At 39.3% G+C, this 22,807-nt stretch overlaps 3 protein-coding genes across 5 annotated transcripts in view; 2 read left to right on the forward strand and 1 right to left on the reverse strand.

The window, feature by feature from the left end:
• chs1 (chitin synthase 1) overlaps positions 1 to 4,034 on the forward strand; it is a 29,497-nt gene extending 25,463 nt beyond the window's left edge. The window contains exon 35 of the mRNA XM_067591505.1: positions 1,638 to 4,034. Coding sequence (XP_067447606.1) covers positions 1,638 to 1,715 — 78 coding nt within the window. The 3' untranslated portion in view covers positions 1,716 to 4,034. The remainder of the gene's footprint in view (positions 1 to 1,637) is intronic.
• ddx21 (DEAD (Asp-Glu-Ala-Asp) box helicase 21) lies at positions 3,549 to 13,297 on the reverse strand. The gene is made up of 16 exons (XM_067591518.1): positions 13,134 to 13,297; positions 11,038 to 11,271; positions 10,697 to 10,837; positions 10,319 to 10,394; positions 9,702 to 9,880; positions 9,478 to 9,595; positions 9,084 to 9,269; positions 8,724 to 8,869; positions 8,151 to 8,300; positions 7,705 to 7,866; positions 7,199 to 7,318; positions 6,783 to 6,856; positions 6,492 to 6,651; positions 6,142 to 6,276; positions 4,864 to 4,908; positions 3,549 to 4,666 (listed from the first exon to the last, which is right to left on the reverse strand). The coding sequence occupies exons 1-16, from the start codon at positions 13,215 to 13,217 to the stop codon at positions 4,403 to 4,405; spliced, it is 2,274 nt and encodes a 757-aa protein (XP_067447619.1). The 5' UTR covers positions 13,218 to 13,297; the 3' UTR covers positions 3,549 to 4,402.
• A 3,699-nt stretch (positions 13,298 to 16,996) lies between these two features.
• On the forward strand, positions 16,997 to 21,339 carry LOC137184133 (uncharacterized). Of its 3 annotated transcripts, none has more exons than XM_067591548.1 (5): positions 16,997 to 17,186; positions 17,999 to 18,697; positions 18,808 to 18,876; positions 18,998 to 20,285; positions 20,625 to 21,339. In XM_067591548.1, the coding sequence occupies exons 2-4, from the start codon at positions 18,004 to 18,006 to the stop codon at positions 19,066 to 19,068; spliced, it is 834 nt and encodes a 277-aa protein (XP_067447649.1). In that variant the 5' UTR covers positions 16,997 to 17,186; positions 17,999 to 18,003; the 3' UTR covers positions 19,069 to 20,285; positions 20,625 to 21,339. The 3 variants fall into 3 exon arrangements, with proteins under 3 accessions (XP_067447649.1, XP_067447641.1, XP_067447632.1); XM_067591540.1 differs by having other exon boundaries at positions 16,997 to 17,140; XM_067591531.1 differs by lacking the exons at positions 16,997 to 17,186; positions 17,999 to 18,697; positions 18,808 to 18,876 and having other exon boundaries at positions 19,073 to 20,285.
• Positions 21,340 to 22,807: the final 1,468 nt, after the last annotated feature.

The raw sequence follows: 22,807 nt of genomic DNA on the forward strand, positions 1-22,807 counted from the left end.
ATTTCTGCTAATATTTCTGCCAATAGACCCCCCTAAATCTGACACACTGGTTCTTAAAGTTAAAGACGTGTAAGCCACCTAAAACATTAAATGAGCAGCAAGATCCCACTCAGCTTCCCACCATCACAAAACAGAAAGCTCCAATTTCAGGCATATACATGTAATCCTTGGCGAATTTATTGTTTAAGCTGATTTCTCTTTACTCACAACTTTAAAGAAAAGACAGGATGAAAACTGTCTACCAGTTCTAAACCACAAATCACGCACAGCTAAAAAGGTGACTTGACAACAAAAGAAATGGCAAAAATCAATGCGAATAAGCAAAATTTGGGAATTTCTAATTTCTTCCAAGCCCCACCAGACTCTCTGCATTTATTGTCTTTGCATTGAATGGACAAACTCGACTATCCCTGACTATAATTTCACACAAACACTCAGACAAACATGGCTCATTATAGTTTACCTATTACAAGAAATATAACCACAACAACAACAACGGCTGAGTATACAGTAAAGTTTATGTTAGACAGACACGGCTGGTCACTTGCCACCATGAAAGCCAAGGAGTAGGCAGACAGAGGAGGGGTGTGTTTGACTCACTCACCTGTATTAGAAGTGAGCTAATGTCCTGCCTGTGCTGTGCTCACTTCGTCTTCTTCTTCTACCCAGGAACAAATCCAGTTTTTTGGGGGGGGTCGCTCGGCCTCCCATTAGTTTCTCCCCTCAGTCATTTTCAACGGCTAACGTTAGCTAGGAAGTCCCGCAAAACCACGGCATCATTAGCATGACCGGAATGACGTTTGTAGCTATGTAAGGTTTAATTTGTGTTGAAAAAAGCCGCAGTGGTTTCTCTTTACGGTTCTTTCAAACCAGACTCTTCACTATGCACACACTTTTCCAGTAGCGTGAAGTTTAACTCATCAAGAGACGCCAACTTTAACTTTACCGTTTAACGTTACCTGCGCAATTAAAACCCTCAAGTTGATTGACGTTTACTTAATACATGTTGCACTCCAGAGGGCGCTGTTTCACTAAGATAGATAGATAGATAGATAGATAGATAGATAGATAGATAGAAAAAAACAAAATATTAGGAACACTTTGCGTATAATGCGCTCCAGTACACCACCTCCGCCCACTAGGACTTCAATAATAAATATAAAGTACAATTATCACCTTTTTGACAATGTCAACAAAAACTGAATATGTATAAACTTTGTAAAAGTTGAATTTATGGCAGAGCTGTATTGGATTGCAATAAATTGCACAGGTGTTCCTAATAAAGTGCCTGGTGGGTGTATTTTTTAATAACCTGGGTATAGTTAAGACATTAAGATAACATTTGTCGCTGTAGCCAAGCTGTAGTTGTATATTTAACATAGCTCAAATCTTCTGTCACTAAGCAGCTTTTCAAAAGGGTCTGACTCTGTGTTTTATTTTGTATTTCAGTAATCTAAATGTGTGTTGCTTAGAACAAAAACTATATGCAACGAAGATGGTCAGAGAACAATTAACTCATAAAGCTACACACATCCTCATTCTATTGACAATGTAGTCAGGGACAGTTTGTTTATTTTCTTGTCAATGCAGCCCATGAGATCATTTTCTGTGTGTGTGTGCCCCTATCTGTTGTCTAGGATGACGATGATGATGAGGGCTTAACTCTGGGGAACCCCGCCGCCAGGGGACTTTCCATCACCAGTGAAGACCTGTAATCTGTAACAACCAGTTACAACCAATGAAACCCAACAGCAAGCACGCATTGACATCACCAGCGGCAACCATCCAGTAGATTGTTTACCACCTCAGGGCTATTTCATTCACCAAGGATTTGCAAATGACCATCAAATAATTCTTTTTCTAAATCACACTAAATGCATTTTAATGATGGCAGCCTGTCAGACAGTCTTTGACAATGTCTTAATCTTGAGTTCAAAGGAAACCATAAAATCTTTAGTTATTCTGCAGCAGATGTTTTGCCCCATTAGCGAGGACTGAGTGTTATATAGCTGGGGAGGCCAAATGGCACAAGGGAAATCAGTTGTAAGAGATCTAAGAAACTTTGTCTGACAAATCAAAAATGATGAATTATTAAGATGTGAGCTGAGTTTTTTTCTGAACGTGATCTCAGGTAGGAGTGATTTAATGAAAAAACACATCAATTATTTATTTGCATGTACTTGCCCTTAAGACTGTTTCACTTTGTTTTACTAATGTTGTTTTTATTCTAATCTCATTTATATGGATAGAGGATGTTGTAGGATGTGCAGATTGTTAAACCCTCAGAGATGTAAATGCAGCTGCCTTGACTTGAACATGACAGTCAAACACTCGGCCTATGACTGACAGAGGCAGTAGCAGATTCAGGTTCAGCCAGGAAAACTGTTGCTGGTTTCAAGTACAAAACTTTTTCACTCCATTCTGGCAAGAGGACAATCTGTGATTTTATGCTACATCCCACTGTCGATTATTTAGGGGAGCTTAAAACAAAATACATTAAAAGCTCAATAATTTCAATCAGTGATGACTCAGAGAAGATACAATTCACATAACTGTCAGAAAGTTTATAGAAAAATCAGTGTAATCTAGTGATTGTTCTTTTCGAGTACGTGTCTGTGTCACAATCAGTTTTTCTTATAAATTACATTAATGTGCTGGATCCAGAACATTTTCAATTGTTTAAGAAAATGTATATTTCAACTCCTTGTTGATACTTACTGCTCTCAGGGATCTACAAAGCCCATCCTTCCGATGGATTTAAATGCTGTATTTGCATATTAAATACAAGTCATATTTTGAACATTGTATTGTTAAACTTTATATATTTAGCACTTTTCTGATAATCTTATGATGAAGTTCATAGCGTTGCTGTTAAAGGTTTTGGTCAAGATTTTATCCGTATAATTATGTTTAATATTGCACTTTACAAATGGGGAGAATTTGTCTTGTATTTTCCTTCTTCTTTTAACTGTCAGGAAAACTAATGAATTTATTAAAATAAATTTATAATAAATGGACAATCTGTGTGCCTTGTTAAAAAAAAAAAAAAAACCTACATATTATGTCATAAAGGCATGTATGTATAAAAACTGCAGCGACAGTATGCACCACACATCCATTCTTTTTTTTTAATGTAACTATCTGATTTTTCTGGTCTTGACTTAACCATTGTATACTACTAACAGGTCAATTAATGGGATGGAGGCAACCAGCATCATATTTACCATTGATATTAAGTTTTTGTTCAGTGATTTAGTGATCCTATTAGTTTTTTGTAGGGTGGCATGATGTGTTTGGTGCAGTAGTCGCTCTTCATTCAGTACACAGATGGTGCACTCTCTTTGTGCTCCTAACATTACAACCTAAAACTTTATGGATTGAGTATGTGTTCAGTGATCTATTCATTCATTTATGACTGCCTCTTCTTAAAGGTCAGCTAAAGCTAAAAAAAAAATAAATATCAAGTTGAGGCAGTAAGATTAAAATCCATAACGTTTTGTACAGGTAAATGTGCTTAACACCCCTTTCAAAAATAAACACACCTTGGCTGAGTTGACCTTTTTTTAATGGACACGTCAATTCATTCAAATGAATGAGAGCAATAGACACAGTAATTAAATAGAGGCAATTGCAAAGCAATCATCCAATATATTTTTGGGGACAAAGGTTTCAGCTGAGGTAAGGCAGCAAACTGACACTAAGCACAAGTGTAAAGGTCGATGCCATTTCCATCACACTCCCACATGACAGTGTGTGCAGTACACCTACACACTGACTGGGCTGTTTAGTGTAGTCATGTAACTAACAGCATGTTCACTTGTTGTTTTGTCAGTTGTATTTTGAACAAAGGCTTTGGTCTGCTTGCTGCCACTGTTCCCCAAACACCCAGTATTAAAAAAAAAGAGCAACACATTACCTAAAACTCAGTGGATAACGTATTCCATTACATACAGCTTCACTTTTACCAGAGGTTAATTAGCCCATGTTTTTGATTCTATGCCCTTTAAGACATGGAAAATGAATAATGTAATAATTTGTATAGTGAAAATTCAGCTGTTAAGAACATGTCATTTCATGAGTTTCAGTTAATGCATCGCCTAGAAGAAGCACATATCAAGCATTACAAAATGGCTGCCAGTGGTATTGTACACAGAGAATCTGATCTTAAACTCTTAGGAAATGGCCACTTGGAAGTATAATTGATTCCTCAGAAATAATGTTTTGTTTATGTTATATTTGGAGAGCCAACAATGGTAATTTAATGCACCGTATACAAGACAGCTTACAATTCATGGAGATTTCCACCAGCCATACATCGATATCCCTCTCACTGACAGCCAATAAAAACCCCTGTCAGCCCAGAGGAGTGACAGCCAGTCTTATCAGTCCACAGGTTGGCACTTCAGTAATCAAAAGCTTGACTGAAGCTGCGTTTGTGTCCCCCTCTGTTGTTGCCATAGCCACCACCACCGCTCCGGAACCCGTTACCACGGCCACCGTTTCCCCCGAAATTCCGGCCTCTTCCACCTCTGAACCCTCCTCCTCTGTCACCGCGGAAACCGCCACCGAAGCCTCTGTCGCCACGATTACTCATCTGCTTCTCTTCCAGCTCTGGGAGCTCTGTGGCTACGGTCAGTTGCCAACGGCGACCGTCTGTCCAACTCTCCTGTTGAATGATCAAGTGGTGTGAGAGGGATCGTTAGCAGGGCTGCCACAGTCTGCCAACTTCAACCAGTCAAAATATCAATATTTTATTTTGGATTATTCTTTTTCACACATTTTTAGCTTGGAGACACTTTAAATTATCCAAACAAAGTTCACCACACATCTTGAATAGATTGGAGTCTTTGCTGTTCTTCTTACCTGAATCTCCTTGATTTTGTCAACTGGGACATCAAAGCAAACTCCCTGTTGGAAACATAGTAAGGGTGAGATGGTGAGTGTTTCGGTCTAACTCTGCCTTTGAAAAGAGTATCTATGTGCCTGCTGTGCTATGAGAGAAAGAGCCACAACAGGCACGGTCACACCTAAACAAAGATTTCACCCATTTACTTCTTGCTAACAGATGTTTTGCTGTTCACTTGCTGTGAATAATTAGTTGTGTACTTTGACTAGTGTGGCTGTAGTAGCTGTACTCCAGGGATTAAAGCGAGAAAAGATTTGTGAGCCTGAAAAGTTGTCCAGGAGGAAATATGCACAATGTTTTGAATTAAGTATTAAATGAATTTAAAACTGCTCTATGCCTGAAATCAGGCACGGTGCCTGAGAACTTTAAGCCCTTTGTATTCACATACAACAGTGTTTTAAGGAAGAAATTACAAGGACTCCTTTCTTAATTTGCATTTTGATTTACAGTGGCTTTCCCATTTACTTCTCCATTTGCCAACTCTATCATCATTGTTTATGTGGCACTCTGGGGGTCTTTGTTTGGAAAGACAACTAATTCAGGTGGCATCTAACAACAACACTCATTGGTTATCATTTGGGCCCAATTATTTGTGTCTACATCCATGCTCTCACTTTAAAACTGTATACACACAATCAAATATTCTCTTTCTAGAGGAGAAATTACTCCAAATCCTCTTCTTAAAAAGGTGTACTCCGCTAACTTACCATCACAATTCTATAACAAAAAAAGTATGCAGAAAAAGTATGCAAAAAAAGTATGCAGAACCAGAGATATTGTCTTTTTTGTTCCTTGCATTCTTCTTCCTTAGCAAAACCTGGCGCTTACATTACCCACAACGCAACTCGGCCACTGACAGTTCAGTCAGAGATTTGGGATGTTACGCTAGTAGCAGCTAATGTAGCCTAAAGCTGCTAGCCTCAGGCAGGGATCAGGAGCGGTCTACAGAGGTCTGCTAATCTCACTTCTCACCAACTCCACACACATAATTTTTTTTTTTTTTTTTTTTTTTAAACAAAAGTGTAGTCTTCACCCCCAAACAAACACATGTGCAGCTCTCTCTTGTGACTTATACAACTTCTTTAACATATGCAGTAGTAAGACCCCGCTCCTTAAACCTTGACAGTAGAATGTGACAAGCTGAACCTAAGAAGTTCCTAATGGCCAAATAATAAAATACAATGCGATCTAGACTTGAAAAATCAAGAAAAGTACATGTTTGTGTGTGTACATACTGTTTTGCCTTTGAGGAAGGTCATTCTATGAATGTGGCTCTCAATCTCTTCTCCCAGCTGTTCTTTGAGGGTTCTCCAGGCGTAACCAAGATTATGCATTTCTTGAGAACACACCAGCTGCAGAGTCGTGTAACCCTGGAGAAAAAAAACAGGAACAATATGTTAGGTGGAATTAGTGTTATACAGCACTTAAAAGCAAAACAAAGTCATGAAGGAAACTAAATGAGGACAATAACTACATTCTGAGTGCATAAAACATGTCATTTGGGTGTATGTGCATCCAAGGGCTGCTGCAGTTTGAATAATCTTGCTGTTCTTGTAATTATACATGATGTACGTATGTCACTTACAGCATCAGAGTTGAGCAGTGACCTCTGCTCTAGACTTGTGGCTCCAGAAATATGTGCAAGAGCAGCAGCTAGTGCATCAACTGCTCCTCTCTCTTCAATCAGCTTCTCTGCAGACTGTCTGAAGTATCCGATAGCTGTGACTGGAACAGAGTCCAGGAACCTGGATACAAGAAAGAAATAAAATCATGACAACTGTACACACACACACACACACATATATATATATTAATAAAAAAAATAAAAAACACTCATGTTGATTTCTACAAGCAGAATGTCACTGGAATGACCGACCTGACAGCGTCCTTGCTTGATGACTTGATGATATCATTGGCGGTGGGAACGCCGACTCGTCTGAATGTGATGCCCTGCATTAACAGCAAATAAATTGTTTTTCAATTGATAATCAATATTGAAACACCGGTGGTAGAGTCACAGAGACTGCAAAGAATGTCAAAGAACATTATCTCCTTCAACTCAGCTCTCTTTGATGAAACACTCTCACTCCTCTACTTCTCTGTTTTGTACTACTTTCAGTCTCTCCTTCTCTTCTCTTCAGTCTTCTTGTCTATTTCCACGTCACGCTAAGCACAGATGACTGGAAGTTTTGTGTTTTAATTTTAGCATTGCTGCTCCAAAAACTAAACTTGACCCTCTTGTTTGCCTTTCTGAATTTTCCTCCTCAGACAAATTTTTAAAAGAGCACTTACAGCTTTGTTTTCTACGTAGCGCAGCTGCTCCTCTTCTTTCCTCTGGTAGAAACAGATGCAGACTCCAGTCCTGCCTGCACGGCCCGTACGACCTGAACGATGGATGTATGACTCCACATCCTGACAACAAGCACAGATGAAGAGAAAATAAAGGTGGTTCAGATATTGTAAAGCAGACAGGAATTTATGGTTTATAATTTATGACACAGAGTTAATAAAATGCCTACAATTAACAATCTATTGCGAGTTGATTCTTCCTTTTAAAGGATCAACCAGTCTACATAAGCATCATTAACCATTTTCTTCTTTTCATGAAGCTCTACACCTTTTTAAGAATGCTCAATCTAAAAAAAAGGAGCAAATGATAATCACTTTTAAACGTACTGTTGTATGTGGTTTAGATCTGAATCCTAATTTCAGAATGTATTTAGAAATATGAAATATAACATCTAGCATGTCCAAAAAATTAAAAAAACGTCAGAACACAGTCTGGCAACAAATCTCACCTTGGGTGGAGAACACTGGACCACCAGGTCGACTTCAGGGATATCTAACCCACGGGCTGCAACGTTGGTGGCAACCAGAACCTCAAATGTACCATTCCTGAATCCCTTCAGTGTCATTTCTCTCTGTTTCTGAGGGATATCACCATGGAGGGACTGGCAACTCTGAAACAGTCAGACGATAAACAAGCGAACAAACCAATAAGAAATTAACACAAGAAAATGTGGATGTGACAATTCTTAACCTCAAAGTATTTTAAAGAACTAGCTTGTTTCATCATAGCTGTTTCTTTCCATTTTGAAGCATTATCCCAGAGAAACTAAATTTTGATTTTCTGCATCAAAAAATTGAAAATGCGAGCAGATCACATGATTCTTGTTATGAAATTATGTGACGTTTTGTGGATTTCAGTCGACTGTTTTACAAAGTAAACGTGCACATGTTGTACCTGTTTAATGGATGCATTCATGGAGAGTTCGTTGGCCTCTTTCTTGGTCTCACAGAAGACAATGGTTCTGCCGTGGCTGCCGCTGTAAACCTGGATCACGTCTCCTATCACCGCCGCACGCTGTGACCAGTGGCAAGCTATGGCCAGATGCTACAGAAGACAGGACGGAGACAGAGAGAGATAGATGAACAGAGAAAGAGAGAGGTGGAGGTAAAACAGGGGGGTTTAGAGGAGAGATGTTTTCATTAATCCTGCTGGCAGACTTCAACATCTACTTCATTATAGTTCCACTGGTGCTGATGATGATAAATACAGCAATTTTTTACAGCAAATGAACTTACTGGGCTTTCCTGATGGAGATATATGTGACCTTATTTTAAAGTCTCCATCACTTTAACCATCCCTGCCTACAGGCGACTTTGAGAGATCCAAGTGCCTAAGAACTAAGGTTGTCTTAACACTTGTCAAATTGCACCCATCACATGCCCAACACTGCTTCTCTCTCTCTCTCTCTCTCTCTCACTCACTCACACACACACACACACACACACACACACACACACACACACTTACTTCCACAGTTGTCGCAGCTTTCTGTGTTTTCTTGCCAATCAGGTCAACATGTTTACACTCTGGTCTCATGTATTTCTTGGCCACCTCGTAGACCCAGGGGGGGCAGGTGGCCGAAAACAGCAGAGTCTGTGGGTTGGAGTCGCTGTCTGGAGAGGAAAACACAGACACACACACACACACACATTGATGTAATTGTGGGGGGAAAAAAACCCATCAGATTCTCACATCCATCAATCTAATCAAGTTCAACTAGTATTTATCACGTCACATAAAACACACACCCCAAAAAATGGTTACACACTGCCCCATAAACACAAATATGAACACACACAGGACACAAGACAAAGATGTGTTCTTTACCTTTGTTATACGATGAAGCCAAAATTTCTTCAACCTGTTCTGCAAATCCCATGTCCAGCATTTGGTCGACTTCATCCAGAACGACGTGTTTCACTTTAGAGAGGTCCAGTTTATTGTTCTGGAGGTGGTCTTTGATGCGACCGGGGGTTCCAACCAAAACATCGATTCCATTGCGGATAGCGTCGACTAGACAAGTGTAGAGGAGTTATTATTGATTTATTACGTATGTTGTAAAAATATAGTCAAAATACACAATACAGACAAAAGGCATATTAAAGACAATATGAGCTTGCATTTACAAGATCCTATTATGCATTCTTATCTAGTTCATTACACCGACTTTATACAGAATTAAAGCCAAGTTTGTGTGCATGCGTGTTTGCGTAAGACGTACTCTGTGGGTTGTATGAGCTGCCTCCATAGAAACAGGCGATAGAGACTCTCTTGGAGATGTCTTTGAAATCCTTAGAGACCTGAATAGCCAACTCTCTGGTGGGAGCTAAAACCAAGACCTACAGACAGACAGATAAGAGACTTAGACATACACCAACATACTCAGAAAGTAACGGGGTCTGTAACTGATATACAGCCAGGAAAAGGTAACTAATGCATGTTCACCTTAGGAGGCCGGCCTCTTTTATTTTCCACCGACTCCTTCTGGAGCTTCTCCACCAACGGGATGGCGAAGGAGAAAGTCTTTCCTGTTCCTGTTCGGGCTTGGGCAAGAACGTCTTCTCCATCATACACATGATTAAATGTCTTCACCTGAATGTCAAACAGGTAAGAGACTCCCCGAGCTGAGAGAGAAGAGGCAGAGAATGAGGAGGGGAAAAAAGTGGGACAACAGGACGGGGAGAAAGACAGACGATCGATGGCAATTTGTTATTTAGCGCACCCCAAAGCAGCTGAGCAACTGCAAAGCCCACTGATAACACTCTGAAGTACATTTCCAGTAAAAAAAAAACAAACAAAAAAAAAAACATGAATTAATGCACTTATTTCAGTCCATAATGGTTATCACCAATTGTCAGATTTTCATGATATAAAAGAATAGACAACGTACTGTCCGATAACTTCTCGATAGCAAGTTGTTCAGACAAAATAAATATGTTATAAAGTAAAGTTCAGCATGTACACAGTATAACATGTTTATGTTACAGCACACGGTCTCCAGCTTTGTTCCTTCAAACAGTATAATGAAAATTAAGGCAGAAAAAATGAAAAACGATGTTTACCTTTTAGTTTCTCAATAGTGACTTGGGAGATTCTGAAGTTGGAAAAGGCTCCTTCTCTCTGCTCAGGCGTCTCCTCCTAAACAAATAAACAGAGTCTGACTGTAATCTTACTCTACAGCTTACTTCGAAGAGTGTCTATTAAAAGAAAACAACATGTAAACATCAAAATAAAGTATGAAAAGTCAAGATCAATGCAATAGGAACACAACCAGCAAGTTAAATTAAATACTACAGATAATAGAATACCACAATATCATGTACCATAATATAACAGCTAGAAAGAAGGATTATCCAACAGCACTCACGCCTCAACAACTAGTGGGAGACAACTCCCACAAAAGTCATCGTCATCTATAAAAACCCCTCTGTGAGGCTTACCGGTTCTTTTTCACCGTCACTGGCCGAGTCGTCACTCGACTGGGACGGTGTCTGGATGGGGGTCTGAACAGGGGTGTTTGGGTTGGAATGTCCGTTGGTTTCCGCCTCAGCAACTGCTTTCTTTTGCTTCTTCTTCTTTTTCTAAACCCCAAGAGAAAAGATAAGTAACGACAGTGTTATACATGATGAAGATTATCTAGTGTCCCCCAAAACAACTGGTTGGATAATAAATATATTCTGTTGTCCATTTAGTTCAAAGACTATGACTTTGTAAGGATATCTACCCAACTTGTAGCTACATATTACTAGCGATTACTGCAATTCTCCCTCACAATACTGACCTCTGTGTCTGCTTCAGTGTTCTTCTTAATCTTCTTCTTTGGTGTTTCAACACCATTACTGTTGCCGTTCATGTCTGTAGTTTCATCCATGTCGCCATTCTCTTGGTCCACTACCAGCTTGTCTTTTTTCTTTTTCTTCTTTGGTGCTGGAGGTTCACAGTCTGGCTCCTCCGTCTCTTCCTGATCCTCCAGCTGCTTTTTCTTCTTCAGTTTCTTGCCCTCCTTGGTCTTGTTCTTCACGTTTTAAAAAAAAAAAAAAAAAAAAAAAAGCAAAGAGGTTTCAGATAAACTGAATTTGTTTTGTTTTGAAATTGTTTTTGTATTTGCTTTTGAATAATAATTTTAGGTTCTTACATATTATAATTACGACTGACTGATATGACTAAAACTCAATATGACAACTCATTGAAACACTGACAGAACTGGGTAGCCTGTAAATTTTGGTAACTAAATACGTATGCTATTTTGTACAAACTATTTGACATAAAGTAGTTGTAAGTTAAACATTTCTGAATCTACAACTATTTAATTTTCAAGCAAAAAGCTATTATTTGATGTTTCTGGGTTCTCAAATGTGAGAATTTGCTGCTTTTGATATTGAACTGTATTAGATTATATATTAATCTCACAGTGTTCGAAGATGAGAGCATATTGTATTTAATTTGCGAGAGAAACACAACCTTCTATTTATATTTAAGACTCATCTATCGAGAGAATCCTATTAACAACAATTTTTATAATTAATTTATCAAAACCATTTAGACTTCCTGGACAATTGCTAAAAAAAAACTTATTTGAAAACTTATTTTGACTTTAAGAACCTATGACAGGCATTTTTCATGACTCAGCATTTTATAGAGTAGGTCTACGCAATTAATAAAAGTATATATCAAACATTAATGTTCATTCTTGACCTTTGAAATAATTTGACATTGAGTTGACCGTGAGGTGGGATTTTTCTGTCAAAAATACTAACACATTAATCAACAATAAAAAATAATCATTTGTAGCAGCCCTGATGGGGTTCCATTGTTTTAACTGTTATGAACAGATTGTTTAAGCATACAGAAAGTTTACAGAGCCTTGTGTGTACAACTTGAATCTACAATCACAAACACGCTAGGGGGACTAAAAGTTGTTTTAATTTATTAATTCAAAATAAATAAATAGTTTAACTTTTAACAGCTTTTTTCGTTTGTACATTCAGATATTGAAGAAATGTATTGTTTGATGTGGACAGTCAGCTCTGAAAAGTTTGACTTTTTGCTTAAAAATTTGGATTTGTTAATATAAAATATAAACAAATTAACCATCAAAATTAACATTAACAATTTATTAAACATTAACTTTAAGATTAGTTTATATATTGATATAGTTTCATCTTGCACTAGTAATATTTTTTCTTTTACCTGACTCTATTCTATCTTACTTTATCCATTTACTTATTTTATTGTTGATCTCTTGGATATTCCTGCACAGTAACTAAGCATCCCCTTCATTTCACTGCATGTTTTACTTTGTTCCTCTGTTAATGTGAGAAATAAAACCCCTTAAATCAAACAGAAGGGCGAACAGAGATTTCTGTCATATCCAGTGAATCCAAACACATTATATTTACATTACACACACATTTTTCCATAGTAATAAAAAAGTGAGTGTAGTGTTTTGTCTACCAGCTGTACATCACGTCATCAAGCTGCGTCCACAACGCAGACGTACACGTGTGTGTGTACAGTCGTTTTTAGGGCTTTCACGTTGGCAAACCACACATCCGCATTGTTTACAGATCAGCTCAGTAACACGTGGGCTCGCCATGTGACGTCCCTGCTATACCAGAGACTGTATATGCTTTAACTGCTGGACTAAATGGCTACGTTAACAACGTTTAACTAACACGACTTAAACATATTCACTTTCTGTCTTCATATGGTTGTTAATAACACTGCGCTGGTGACATTTCTCTAACTTTACCAGTGTCACGACACAGAGCGAGCTCACGTTAGCTTGCTAAGTGTCAGATTAGCTCGTCCAGCCACATGTCGAGACAACTTGGATTTAGGAGCGTTTCCATGGCGATAAAACAAAAGTCTGCTCACCTTCAGGGCTTTAGCCTCCGCGACCGTGTCCACAACTTCGTCCATGTCTTGATCCTCGGTGTCAAAGATGATTTTTGACGGCATTTCTCTCCCTTGTTGGAATCCCTCAGCGTGGACACACAGGCAAACCCCACGGGCACGCGGATAAAAAGGAGCGCGCCAGGGTGCGCGAGGAAGCGAGTTCACGAGCCAGACATAGAAATAGAAGTTATAGATTACAGAGCACAGCTGATTACCTGGAGATGCTACAGTGCAACATACATTACTGTGTAATTCTACTAAAGGCACGGTGTTTTGTACGATAAAATTACTTCATTTAAATTGACAAAGACTTATTCTTCCGCTCTTGAATGTAACTGTTTTTAACTGTGTTTGTTTTTGTTTGTATATATTGTTTTAATTGTAGTCATTGTACTCAATTGTATCACTGAAAATGAAGGCATGTCGTCAATGATTCCTGGAGATTTAAATAAAGGTTGAATGAATGAATGAATGCATGAACGAACTGACTGAATTAATAATACTTAATCTTTAATCCTCTCATGAGAATAATTATTGTAATAAATAAGGATTGTGCGTGACAAATTAAGAGTCTTTCATGTCCAGTTTTAGCTTATTTTTATTTTCTATTTGATTCTTTTAAATTCTATGTAAATGTGTCTTTCTGTAATGTTTTATGTAAATCACTCTTAATAACCTTGTTGTTGAAAGGGGTTATAAAAATAAACTTGCATTTGCCCTACAGAAAAACTGCTGAAATTTCAACCAAATAAGCCTAAAAAAATATTCCATTCACTTTGTTGATTAACCAACAGCAGAAATGGTTGAATCATAGCAGATATCACACATCTGCAGTGAAATTTAAAACTGTAATGATAATAAATGTCCGACAGATGGCGCACTGCGACCTGCTCTGGAGGGCTTTCTCCTTCACATTTTAGAGTAAGTACCAGTCTACAGGTGGAATTCCAGTGATGATCTTTACACTTAATTAAACAGACTATGTGAATCGAAGTGAACTGGCAACTTGTTGTTTTACAAAATACATTTCAATCTGACTGTAAAAAGTAAAAAACAAACAAACAAACAAACTTACTCACTTACCTCTAGTAGTAGGCCTATCTAGCCACACAGATATCAATTTGTTGTTGTTGTTTGTTGTTGTCGCTGCCAGTTTACTAAAAGGACACGCTTGATGGATAAATGTATGAACTTTTTGATTAAAAACTAAATAAACACATTGTAAAACAATAATATAGAACAGACATACAAACAGGCAGGTTGGCAGACAGCTAGACAAATATAATGCTTTTATCATAAGCAGAAAATTATGCTTGTGCAAATGTAGCAATAACACTACACTTGAAATTAATATCATGCACTCATAAAATTATAGGGGCACAACCTCAAGCGATTAATTAATTAATTAACAATTAATTAATTAGGAGGAAAAGGCCAAAACTCTAACTACAGCCAATAAAAATTACATTTTTGAATAGCTCTTGCATCAACTCTGAGACAGAAGCATGGTAGATGGTTTTCCTATTGTTTCCATGGTGATGAGGAACTTCCTGGAGACAGCCAGATGAGGACCGTTGCAGTAGGTTCAGTGAAACAGTTTGGTTCACTGCTTCTCAGGAAGATGAATCCAGTATCAGACTAGCTGAGGCCATGTAGTGGACACACACGGCAGAGAGGTGTTTCAGTCACTGTGCATCCAGTGGTAGGCTGCAGAGTTGGATACATGAAGCTCTAGCTAATCAGAAAAGTCCTTGGAAAAGTCTTTAAAAAGTTTAACTCCTTAAATTTAATGCAACATGTATCAGGGCCAACCTATAACCATGGTCACACACTTGATCTGGTTTTTACTTTAGGTCTGAATCTTAATATCCTATGCATCGATGAAATTTTCGTGTCTGACTCCAAATGTATTGTTTATGTTGTCTTCAGTGCTAACACCCAATCCATCAAATGCACAACCTGTTCTCACAATCTCAGCAGCCACACTGCGGACAAATTTGCCTCTGTCTTTGGAGACCTTAAGTAAATAAGGATGTGACTTTCCCTGCCCAGACTAATGACTTAGCCTGCTCCTTTAATAACCTCTGTTTGTCAACTCTAGATGTTGTTTCTCCACTTAAAACCAAATCCATTCATACTGTTGACTCATCCCCTAGGAGTTTTATTCACATGACGGAACTACTTTCATCTTTTAATAAGAAAGTGAAACAGGCTTGAACTGAATATTTTTCTAATTTGATTGATTGCAATAAAAAAAATCCCAGAACTTTGTTAGCAGTATCGATAGATTGGTTAACCCTGCCCCTCCCTCTGTACCAGTCTTTTCAAATGATGATTGTGAAATGTTTTATCATTTTTGTGGACAATGTGAAATAGACTTCCGGAACCTGTTTCCTTATTGAACCAGTTTAGCCCAATATAATTGGCAGAACTCATAGCCATTGTCTACCACATGTGACACTCCTCTAGCTCTCTTGAAATTGTTCCAACTTCTCTCTTTAAAGATGTTTAGTTCCTTAGGACCACATTTCCTCTCTATTGTAGTTCCCTTAGCTCCAGCTATGTGCCTGATCATTGTAAGCATGGGAATATTTAGTCACTCTTGAAAAAGCCAAGCCTTGACCCATTGCTTCCCAGTAACTACAGACCTATTTCCACACTTCCTTTTATTTCCAGGGTATTGGAAAAAGTAGTATGTAAACCAGTGGCGGTTGGTGACTCAAAACATTGGGGAGGACAGGAGGAAAACCAACATGAAATCTTACAACAAACTGCATCATGCTATATCAGTCTCTACCTGATGAAATCGGAGGGGTGGGGGGCAATTTTATACACCAATAAAACAATTTGCTTTCAAAAACAAAAACTTCTGAGTGGTGAAAAGGCTGCTTCTTTAAAGACATTTAGCATATACATATTGTTTCTAAACAAAGAAGTGCTCATTTTAGCTGTGGAGTGGTTCAGAATGTGTCATTTTACTGACAAAGTGAAATTCAAATTTATAGTAGCCTATTGTTCTATTGTTACAACAGATTTATGTTCTCATCAGAAACAGACAACATATCACATGATTAACACGTTTCCTATATATTTTCTTAGTATACAGATATATATAAAGTACCACAAAGCTTATAATCTGATACAGGTACAGATCAGTGCTGAATACTAAAAAGATTGAACACTAAAAACATTCACAGATCTAAAATTGTACGTTCACACCAGAAAGTATTATTGCATGTATCAAATACATGACTTACACACTCTGATCTATGTGCATGACATACAAAATATAGTCTACAAAGTTGACATGTTAACACTCATTATTCTAGTTACTTTAAGCTTATTGTTCAATATAGAGTCAGCTTAAAAACGAACTGATGAAATTCTCACAAGCCAGCAGCCAGACCTCCTGCACACTCATTCATTAATCACACAACATCAACAGGTGACTGAACAACCACTCAATTTAAAACGGGATCAATTCCAAATGAATGAGTGAGTCCAGACAGCTCACTGTAACTTCAACAAGCAAACTAACGTTACCCACAACACATTATATGATCTCTGCTGCATTCTTGTTAAGGAGATAAATTCACACAACAGCCACAGAGACATTTAACCATCAGAGATGAAATTAGCGACCAAAGAGACAGAGAGAGAGAAGCTGTATCTGACTCATGCTATCTGACATCTTCTTCTTTCTATCATGGAGATGAAGTATTCATGTCATAACGTCCATTTGTAACTGTTGGTCATCTTGTTTGTTAGTTAACAGAACTTTGTGGCTGCTGCTTAACCAGTCTGATAGCATTAGCAACAATGACAAACAAGCTAAGTCTCTCCAACCTCCCCGGTGGCGTCCCGCCGCTGTTGCACCGCACAATGGTTGTGAGTTTTCGACGTCACTACACTTTTCAGCGCCAGTTTGAATGGTGGATGGACGGCTGACATCGACCAGTGCCACGCTGTGTGGAAATTGCTAACCGGTAAATTATGTTTAGTTGAATGAAAAATTGAACAGTGAACGAACAGGTAGTTATATTTTGCCTTGGCTCTGTCTAAGGTTTCTCTGTTTACGTTACCACTATAAAGTTAGTCCTAGGTCTTGAGTTTATTGTCTCGAACAGGTTAATGTCACCGCCACTTTCGGAAGAATTAAATATAACCTTATGCTAACGTAACCTTAAACAAACAGTTAAAGAAGGTTTATTTACACGTTAGCTGGATGTGTTATAGTTTTAACGGTGTCTGGAAACTGACAACTTAACGTTAAGTCGAAAGCATTACTGTGTGACGTAACGTTAACGTCCATTTAAATATGGCGAAGTGTACCAGTAGCTTGTTAACGTTAGATATAGGCTACTCTGATACTATTTTACACACAATGCAAGAATTACACGTTAATAAACGGTGAATGAACCTGCCTCATTTAAATCTTGTAAATTCGTCGTGTTTACATTTAACGTTATGTAGTCGCTGTTTTAGTGTTTTAAAGTTAAAACCAGAATCAGAATGTACAGGTTTACTTTACTGTTTTTTGTAAAACCACAGTATTGTTTATTTGCATACCACACATGTCTCTGAGGGTTTCTCATACTATGCCATGTTGTGCACAGCTTACTACATATCATGCATGCTTCATGGTGTCACACGTTTATGTTAACATTTTAGGGAATGTGGAATCTGTAAGGGGAAACCCAGACAAATAGAGAGAGAAAATGCAGATAGGCCGAAATAGAAACTTCCTAATCCCTGCTCCCCATTGAGCCCCTATATATCAACACCTCTTATAAAAACGTCTGTCTGTAATGTATAAAAGGACTAAATTCTTTTCTTCATTACAGGTAAAATGCGCAAACTACTTTTCTTCCCTGGGAAAATTAGTGTCACATTTCGCAAAGGACCACTTAGATACCTGCGCCAGGATCCTACTGATGCAGCCAAACTGTTAAAAGACAACTCGTCTCTACAAGACAAGTCTGCACCTGTGAAAGAAGAGCTGGTGAAAACAAATGCTCTCACAGTGGTCTGTCAGAGAGGAGGGGATGCCTCAGACAAAACAGAGGTGTTTGGAGAGTACATCCTGCAGTTTGGGAAGTACAAGAGGAAGTCTTTCCGCTGGCTCCTTGAGAATGACATCGGGTATACCATCTACCTACTCAAGAGTCATGAAAAGGAAGAAGCTGCAGGAGTCTTCATGGCAGAGGGACACAGCAAGGACAGCCTACTGTCATTTGTGAGCTATGCCCTCAGCTTTAAAGAAATCCATTCTCTCCTCAGCTATGACTCCAAAAAGCCGGTTTTGACAGCAGCAGCAGCATCAGAGGATGACCAGCTGGTTAGTTTTGGCTCTCGCGCCAGCAACACCTGGCGAGAGATTTGGGACAGCAGGGATGATGGCTATGCAGCCTTTATACTGAAGAAAGGCTGTGCTCCAGGGACTAAGATGCACAAGTTGCAGCAATACCTGCAAAAGAAGCAGCATCCAGCCTATGACCCTCCTCTGACGACACCAACCTCACGTGCTCCTGCTGAAGCCATGGGTGGGTGTGGGAAAAGTTAAATCATTTCAGTGGTGATTTTATTCATACTAGCTTATGTACAGTGAAGACATATTTTAGAACATTATAATTCTTGTCTGTTTGCATCACAGTGATGGATGAAGATGAAGAGCTGGAGACAGCGATGCTGAGTATCTCACCTTCCAAACAACCTCAGAGCTGTGAGTAAACATTAGTTTTCCTTATTGTCATTCCAAAAAAAAATTACAGTTCAGCTTGCATGCTATTAAATGCATTTTATATTCAGTCTCTACTTTATTATTATTCTTTTATGTCTTACAGCTGTTGCTGCTGCACCCACATCATCAACTGCCAGACGGCGACAGACTTCAGGACCAGAAAGAGGTTCTTAACCAAAAACGTCCTGCATCAACGGACAACTCTGGGATCATGAATTTTATTTTTTGTTTCAGGGATTGCTGTGCAGCATTTAAGGTGGCAGAATCTTGTGCAGGAGAGCATCGAAACTGGGACGCTTGGAGAACAACTGATGCCATTGTTGCTGAGGCCACTTCTGGTAACCTGCTGAACACGTGTGCATCAAGATGCCATTACAATACGAACATAACCATTAAGCTGGACTTGTTCCATTGTATGAGGCAGTTCCTCCGTGAGTGTGTTTCAGAGCATCATCTCCTGTACAGCTCTTTTGCCCAGTTCCTGTCCGCAGCCTTTTCTGTGGGGGATCAGGAAGACCTGCAGAGGCTCAAAGACGCCTATACCTTTTGTGGAATTCAACCTGCCAACCCGACAAAGAAACACATTCGCGGGCACTGCAGGACTAAGATTCCACAACCCGAGGAGCTTGTCCAGAGAGTTGAGCGAGTATTCCAACACTTCTACCTGGCCAAAGATCCGAATGATGTCCCTCTCTTTAAGCTGTCCATGCTGAAGGCATGGCGGATTCAGCGTGTGCACATCCTGCGAGGTTGCCTTAGTGATCCCCAGGTGGAAGGTGGGATCTTGTACAGGCATGGAGGAACAGTGCAGCTGAACCATGTGCAGGGTGAAGGAGCTAAAGTTCCTGTTTGGATCCCCATTAGAGGCACATCTCAGCAAGAGGGTTACCACTTCCATCAGGCTCCATGGGTGACTGGAACACACATTTCCTCAGAGCTGTTTCAAGCTCAAGGGATGACGGTTGTGGCACGGTGGAATTACCAGCGGCTGGTGGACTTGAAGCAGCCAGATGTTCGTCTTCCAGCTGTCTTTGATCCAGCTTTGATTGCAGATCTCAATGCAGTCTCTGAACGGGTGTTTGGGGAAGAGAAGTATCCTGTTTTTCATCTCTCTAGCAGAGACACTGGTGAAAAGTTTGGGCTAGAGTATGTTGAGCCTGATTGCCACCCAGTTCCTCTAGACTGGGATAAGCACAGGAGCAAGACAGACTCTACAGATGCCCTAAGTCCACCTCCTCAAATCAGCCCGCCCCCTGTGCCATCTGAGCTTCCTCAGTCATCATCCACGGCTCCAACCAAGCTGTTTCAGGTCCCTGTGTGCCCTCCTGCTGATGTTGCTGTGAAACCAGATGTGGATCCAAGTTCAGCTCCTGATCCTTAGACAGAACCAGGTAAACATTTGACTGACAAAATGGTGAACAAAACCTAAGCATCACTGCCATCATTGCCTGGATTTCAATCATAGTTATTTTTATAAATAGCCTAATCTCAGTGTGTTGTAAATTTCTTTTCGTAGAGATGTGACAATGTGGGGACCTCATAAATTGTATTATTTGATAGACTTTTACATAAACATACCAGACAGCGACAATAAATTCAGCTAAAATTATCTGACCAACATTAGCTTCACTGCTTGAAAGTGGGTTTTCCCACATACAAGTGTGTAAATTGAGTTTTCTTACTTATGCAGGCCAGAACGACTTATTATACTCTGTCTTTTGTTGTTATAGAAACTACATACCCACCATCTCTGCCCCAGCTGTCCTCACCAACTGCTGCTCGCACTGGACCTGTGAAGACTGGTGGGAGAGTCTTTGTGTTAGACCACAGGCGCTGGTCAGCCCCCATGAAGAAGGCCATCGACGACCTGCTCAACAAACAGCTTTGACTTCAGGGCTCATTGCCACCTAGCTTTCTGCCACTACAACCTAATGATAAACTGAAGAAAAAGTGCACAACAAAGTAGCATTCATGTTTATTGATTCTAAATAGTGATTTATCTTTTATAATGTATAACAGGCATTGCCATGACCGGGATTCGAACCCGCGTCCAGTCTGAAATTTTCATGTGAAAACTGCTGCATGAGAAAGCAGTTCAGCACCTTGGACAGCGTGAAAAATGCTGCAATTTCATTGGCTGTCACTGTGTTCCACCTATACGCGACTGGCCTCCGCGGAGCTCCGTATACAAGGTCTCGGAAGAAGTGGTGTGGCTGGAGCAGAGGAGCTGACAGCTGCAGGACTTTCTTTCCCCCTCGTGTCACAGAGAATTTGAGTATCCCCCTTCCCCTATCTTTTTATTGGCCCTCACCATTGGAACAGACATTTTAAGGATTTTTTTATTCCATTTTAAATATTCTGTGTTACCACAAGCTTCTTTTAAAATAGCTCATTTTTCGCCCTGTTTTAACAACTTGTGAATAAAATTCCTGAATTGTCACTGTGCGTGCGTTGTATTTTTTAACAGTGGAAATTCAAGCTGGTATTTTTAAAAGAACCTCACACTTGTGTGACATGTACACTTAATGACACAATGTTACCTTCATAATGTTCAAAACAACAGGAGCACCTGGCAATGTAAAGTAATCCCAAAATACTACAAACTATGGCCCAAAGAATGGAATAAAAAAGGAACATTTTATGTTTTACTGCATAGTTATTGTATTGGATTGCAATATATTGTCAGGTGTGACTCTTGATTTTATGTACAACTTGTACTGTATGTATCTAGTAAGATTGCCCTTTCTGGTTAGCCGGTATAGCTGCATTGACACCACACATTGTCACATAATTGACAAAGTTAAGCAAAAATGCACTGTTCTTGGTGGTTACGATGACAGACAACCAGCAATATCTCACAAGCAGTAGCAGACCTTTCAACAATGCTGGTTTCCAAACACATACTTCCTTTGTGTTGCAAATGAAGATGACAATAAACTTTCAGTTCCTTGTTTAAGTTGCAGTTAAACATAAACTTACTGGGTCACAGAGGCAGAGATATGACTGCCATTAATCATTAATCATACCTATCTAGAAGGCTAATTAACCTCTCTGCAGCTGGCGTCATCAACAACGCCCAGGCCTCGCAAAAGTAGCAGTTATCAAACAGTAACTTGCCCCACATTTTTGTCTCCATCTTTGTTATATCAGATTTTACAGGAGAGCCAAAACAAACTTTGATCAAAGTTGAATCAGCTACCTTTGCCACATACTGAACACAGTATTTGATATTTTGTGTTAGCAGATTGAGCATCACTATAAAAACAATATTGCAACAGCTTAAGTTGAAAAATACACCTTTTTGGCACAAACATTTTTGTTTACGGCCTTCCATTTAACTGAACAGGGTGCTCACTGTGATGTGTCAAGGTTTATATGAAACAGCCCCCACTGCACTCAGACACGGAGCTGAGCAGCTTGCTGTTCGCTTTATTCAAAGTTTGCTAATATTGAATGTGTTGCGTGTCCAAGTTGCGCCAAAAGAGCGTCTGAGCTCGCTCGCCCTCTTTTTAAAAATGAGTCAGGAAACCCACAACAAAGCCCAACTTTTAATGTTATCAAACAAAGAGAGATGTCGTCCCGTCCTCTTTCTCATGGTAGGGTTGTACAGCTCTGACTATGACATGCAGTCGTAGAGCCCAGAAGCCCCGCCTCACTGCAGCAGAGCAAAGCAGCTCACTCATCACTGATTTATTCCAAGTTTATTAATATTGAATGTGTCGAGTGATCGAATTGCACCAAATTCGAAACTGCACTCTCTTATATCCACAGCAATACACCCACCCAAGTGTGAAGTAGATGGGATGAATGATTCTTGAGATATGTGAAAGAAACATACATACACACAGACAGACAGGGATTCCTTGCTTTATATAGAGAGACTAGTGCAGTGCCTGTTCAAAATGTGCCTGTT

The sequence above is a fragment of the Thunnus thynnus genome, chromosome 1, assembly GCF_963924715.1.
Source record: "Thunnus thynnus chromosome 1, fThuThy2.1, whole genome shotgun sequence".
In the NCBI taxonomy this organism is placed as follows: Eukaryota; Metazoa; Chordata; class Actinopteri; order Scombriformes; family Scombridae; genus Thunnus; species Thunnus thynnus.